We start from the raw sequence: 5308 nt of genomic DNA on the forward strand, positions 1-5308 counted from the left end.
CCGCCCCTCACGCCGCGGCACCGGCAAATGGCGCCGCTTCCGCCTTCGCGCCACGCGCCGCGGCCGCCACGTGACGCCGCGCGCCGCCCAATCACAGCGCCCGCCGAGCCCCTCGGGCCACGCCCCCCTCGCGCGCGCGAGGCGGGGCGTGACGTCACGGGAGACACCTTCGCCTCCGCCAATCGGGAGGAGGCGCCGCGGCGTGTCCTGTGTGTGGCACCGGGGGGGCGGTGCCGGCGCGCGGGCCGGGCTGCGATTGGCTGAGCCGCCGGGGGGAGGCGGGGATAAGGTGACGGCGCCTCCAATCAGACAGACGGCCTGGAGGCAGTCTGAGCGTGATGGGCGTGGCGCGCGGCCGGTAGGTTCCAGAGCAGGGCGCGCTCTGCGTCGATGGATGGGAAATGCGCCCAATGGAGTCAGAGCGGGGAACCCGCGGGCGGGCCCGGCCTCACGCAGGCCCAGTGCACCGAGACCATAGGCGGGGCGGGGTCGCTTGACGGGCAGGGTCACTAGCCAATGACAGCGAGGCGCGGGAGGTGGGAGGTGGGCCTCCCGCGTGACAGGCAGGCTGGTCAACCAATGACAACAGAGCGCTGGCGGCGGAGGGCGAGCACAGTGCGTGACGGGCAGGCGCGCTGTCCAATGGGGCGCGGCGGGAAAGGGGGCCGATTCTGGAAGCCATTACGCCAGTGCCGCAGGGCCGCGGCCGTTCTGCGGGGCCGCCGGGCGGGCGCCGTACGCAATTTGCGTACCGTCGGTCGTGCCCGAGGCGGAGCGGGGGGCACTGACCCCCGCGGGCCCTGAGGGGCCTCGGGGCCCCCCTGCCGTCCCCGTCCCCCGGGGAGGGGGGGCCCTGCCGCCCCTCGGCCCTGCCCGGCGCCCCCCGTGCCCCCCATCCCCCCCGCGGTGTGACCCCCGCGGTGCCCCCACATGGCCATGGCGTCGCCGCCAGCCCCGCCGGCCAAGAAGCGTAAGATGAACTTCTCGGAGCGGGAGGTGGAGATCATCGTGGAGGAGCTGGAGCGGGGCAAGCACCTCCTGGTGAACCACTTCAACGCGGGCGTGCCGCTGGCCGCCAAGGCCGCCGCCTGGCACGACATCCTGCGCCGCGTCAACGCCGTGGCCACCTGCCACCGAGAGCTGCCCGAGGTCAAGAAGAAGTGGTCCGACCTCAAGACCGAGGTGCGGCGCAAAGTGGCCCAGGTGCGGGCGGCCATGGAAGGAGGAGGCGAGGGGCAGAACGGCGGAGCCGGCACCGCCGAGGGCGAGGACCCCGCGGGCGCCGCGGCCGCCCCGGTGATCCTGACCCCGATGCAGCAGCGCATCTGCAACCTGCTGGGAGAGGCCACCATCATCAGCCTGCCGAGCGGAGACTGCGGCGCCGGGGACGGTGGAGACATCCCCATCACCGCCTCGGCCACCACCGTCACCCTGACCCAGAGTGAGTGCTGGGCTGGAGGGGCACAAACAGACCTCGAGCCCTGTGCGGGGGAAGAGTCGTAGAATGGTTTAGAAGTCGTAGAATGGTTTAGAAAGATCATCCCGTTCCACCATGGGCAGGCACACCTTCGGCTAGACCAGGATGCTCCAGCCTTGAACATCTCCAGGGATAGGACATCCACAGCTCCTCGATGGCACCTTCCACTAGACCAGGATGCTCCATCTGGCCTGGCCATGAACATCTCCAGCGATAGGGCATCCACAGCTTCTCTGGGCAGGGACACCTTCCGCTAGACCAGGATGCTTCACCCAGCTTGACCATGAATGTCTCCAAGGATAGGGCATCTCTCTGGGCAGAGAGGAACCCCAGCAAAAAGGAATCCCCACCATCTCTGATGAATTGCCATTCCCCAGTCTGCCCTTGTGCTGTAGGGCAGTAGCCGGCTGCAAGGCACATACATGCTGCAAGTCAGCTTTGAGAGCTGTTCCTCAGAATAGAGGTTCCTTTGCACCTTAGAGATTTGTCAGTTCCTCTTTGGGGATGAAAAGGGGGAAACGACAAGGGGAGAAGCATCTCCAGGGCTGATTTCTCACTGTGCAGCATCCCAAAGAGCAGCTGTCCTGCCCTGCTGGCAGGGGCCGTTCTGGATCTTGTCTTTGCCATTACATCAGCCAGTTATTGCTGCTTGGAGAGATTGTTCTGAACTGGAGGTTGAGAAATTATTTTGTCTAGACAGATAAGGCATTCCCTATTCCTTTGGATTGTACAGCCTAGAAAGAAGCCCGACTGAGGGTGGAGTAGACTTAAATAGGTCGTTTTGTGCATTTCTGGCCATTGTGTGTTATCTCACTGAACAGGCCGTATTCCTGTGATATCCACTGAATAGTCCTGTAGATAAAAAAAAACCCATATCACAGCTACCCCTGACCCCCCCTGTCTGCTCTTTGTTCTCAGTTCCTGCAGAGACAACCTACCACAGCCTGGAGGACGGGGTGGTGGAGTACTGCACCACGGAAGCCCCCGCCACAGTGACCACAGAGGCGCCCCTGGAGATGATGGCCCACCAGCACGAGGTGTCCGCCAAGCCCCAGGAGCTGAAGAGCCGCATCGCCCTGAACTCGGCCAAGCTCCTGCAGGAGCAGCGGGTGACCAACCTGCACGTGAAGGAGATCGCCCAGCACCTGGAGCAGCAGAACGACCTGCTGCAGATGATCCGCCGCTCCCAGGAGGTGCAGGCGTGCGCCCAGGAGCGGCAGGCGCAGGCCATGGAGGGCACGCAGGCGGCGCTGAGCGCCCTCATCCAGGTCCTCCGCCCCATGATCAAGGACTTCCGTCGATTTTTGCAGAGCAACACACCCAGCCCGCCGGTCACCGCCGAGCCCGGCCAGGCAGGGCAGCAGGATGGTATGACCCAGTGAAAGGAACAGTGCTGGGAGGGGAGCTTTAGGTGGATATTGAGAAAAAAGGGTTGTCAAGCCCTGTCACAGGCTGCCCGGGGCAGTGGTGGAGTCACTGTCCCCAAAGGGATTTAAAAGACATGTGGATGTGGCACTTGGGGACACGGGTTAGTGGTGGACGTGGCAGTGCCAGGGGAATGGTTGGACTCGATGATCTTAAAGGTCTTTTCCAACCTAAACAATTCTATGATTTTAGGGGACATCTGCATTGCACAAAACCTGCCCGTGCTGTCAGAGGACACAGGAGCGAGGGGTGGTGGCTCTCCTCAACGTGAATGGCTCCCTTGGAGTCTTGCTGAGCCTAAACAGCTTTCTCTGCTAATCTTATGCTAATCTGCCTTTTCAGACTCATACAGAGCCTTAGCAGGATGTGTAATAAACCAGCAACTTAACATCAGTTGCTTTAGTTCCTCAAACAATAGGTTCATTAAAAAAAGTTCTTTTTTAATTCCTGTTTGGAAAAAAGCTCTCCTAAGTATGACACCTTTCTCTTTCTCTCTCTCCCTTGAGACCTATAGCCTTTAACTGACTTCTGATGTGGAGAGTTTTGTCAGGATATATCGCAGTGCTGCAGCTGCCTGGGTGCAGTGATCATGGACTGTAGCGAATGCATTTCTGGCTCTTGCTGAAAGCATTTACTGGAAATGTGGTACCGGATGTGGCAGAACCTTCTCTCTGCACTGAGAGCTGCAGAATCTGCTCCTGCAGCGTGACATCCACCCAGCCCCTGCAGACCAGCACCAAGCCTCTGTGCAGTTCAAATCCCACCCACGTCCCCTGAGGATAGCAATGGGGTTAAAATAGTGCATTCTCCTCGTGGTTTATCTGCGTGCAGTCGTGGAGTTTCGCTGTCAACTTTGCAGATGTGATGAAAATTTCATGTCTCGGTTACCAGAAGCTGTCCTGGGACACGTGTTGGAGCAATGTCTTTCCTGTCACGGTGTAAATACCCAAGGGACGGGACGAGTTTCACTCGGGCTGGGAGTGTAGCAGGTGAAACTCCACCTCTGCCTCATCTGCATAGTTTGGCACCTCCAGAATACCTTAATCCATCAAAGTGGACCTGGACTACAGAGCTTCAGCCATACAGGAATTCCCAGCGTTTAGGAGTTTGTTAGCCACTGATTTTTGGGGCATTACTTGGTTCTGCTGGTGGGGGTGTTTGTTCTGTAGTGCCTGGGAGCTGGAAGTGAGTCCAGCTGTTCCGTGTTCATCTGCTGGCTGGCCTCAAGTGGTGGCATCCTGAGAAACAGAGCTGAGGTTCTCACTGTCCTATGCTGTTACACAGGGTAAAACAACATTGCAGCCACTCTTCTCTTTGAGGTGTTCAGGCCATGGGACTCAGTCCTTAATGAGAAAGCTTAATTGCACAGGATGGTCAGCATGATTCTCACAGACTTGCAGCAACTTCATAAACTTTTAGATTAAAGCTCCACTTGTACATGCATGGAAGAAAAAAGAAAAAGAAGGAAGCATAACTCTTCTCCCTGTACCTTGCAAAGTGTGTCGCACTTAACGGGTTTGTTGCTTGCCAGGTATTACTTTTGAAATGGAACTTTTCCAGAGCTGGTATTTACTTGCTGTTAAGTCTCCTCTAGGGCTGATGAGGGAGTGGATTTGCACAATCAAATGAAACCTTTACACAGCCTTTAATGGGAGGATGCTGATGGGGGACCCCTGCTTAGAGCAGGAGTGAAGAGGCCACTGCTGCCTGCTCCTGGACCTTTACTCATCTCCTCTCGTCTGCACACCTGATGGGGGAGAAAAGGACAGCACAGTGAGAAGGGTTTGGTCCCTGGAAGACTCCCAACCCCTTGGGACTGACACCTCTGAGCTGAGTCTGGGCAGATCAGCTGCCTCGTCCTGCCTTGCCCGGGATCTCGCCTCATGAGTAGCACTTGCCTGACTCTCCCTCTCGGACTTTGTGGAATCAAATCAATTGCTCAATTGAAATTTATTTTTAAAGTGAGAACTATGTCATATGTGTTGGTTTACCTCATTTGTGTAATGACCTCTCCTTTACAAATACAGATTTTAATAAAAAAGTGCATTTTTGGTAAACAGGCTGTTTCAGTTCATCGGAATGTGCCAGGGCAGAAATGGATTCATGACAAAAAGTCTGCAACACAGAATCCTCGCTGTGAAGGGGCCAAGGAGAGCTGTGAACAGCCACGTGTCACAGTAGCTTTTTCTCTTGTTTGTGAACCTCCTGGCCTTGTATTTACATAATTATGGTCTTTTTCAAATAACAGCTTTTACAGCCCTACCTTGGAGCACGAGTATTTCACTGTGTCTGCTGGATTACTGAAGTACAGTAATCTCCCAGCTGCTCAATGATGCCACAATAGCCTAAAATAATGGTTGAAATACCAGCCTTTGGCTTTAAACTGCAGTGTGCGTTTTTTTCAGT

At 56.9% G+C, this 5308-nt stretch overlaps 1 protein-coding gene across 3 annotated transcripts; it reads left to right on the forward strand.

Annotated features, from left to right (window-relative positions):
* Nucleotides 1-355: 355 nt before the first annotated feature.
* On the forward strand, nucleotides 356-4954 carry NAIF1 (nuclear apoptosis inducing factor 1). Of its 3 annotated transcripts, none has more exons than XM_050320140.1 (3): nucleotides 356-1441; nucleotides 2396-2845; nucleotides 3417-4954. In XM_050320140.1, exons 1-3 carry the CDS (start codon nucleotides 931-933, stop codon nucleotides 3425-3427), a joined length of 972 nt encoding a protein of 323 aa, XP_050176097.1. In that variant the 5' UTR covers nucleotides 356-930; the 3' UTR covers nucleotides 3428-4954. The 3 variants fall into 3 exon arrangements, with proteins under 3 accessions (XP_050176097.1, XP_050176098.1, XP_050176096.1); XM_050320141.1 differs by having other exon boundaries at nucleotides 357-1441; nucleotides 3409-4954; XM_050320139.1 differs by having other exon boundaries at nucleotides 358-1441; nucleotides 2396-4954.
* Nucleotides 4955-5308: the final 354 nt, after the last annotated feature.

Source organism: Myiozetetes cayanensis, unplaced genomic scaffold (genome assembly GCF_022539395.1).
Source record: "Myiozetetes cayanensis isolate MyiCay16 unplaced genomic scaffold, myiCay2020 scf23, whole genome shotgun sequence".
Classification (NCBI taxonomy): Eukaryota; Metazoa; Chordata; class Aves; order Passeriformes; family Tyrannidae; genus Myiozetetes; species Myiozetetes cayanensis.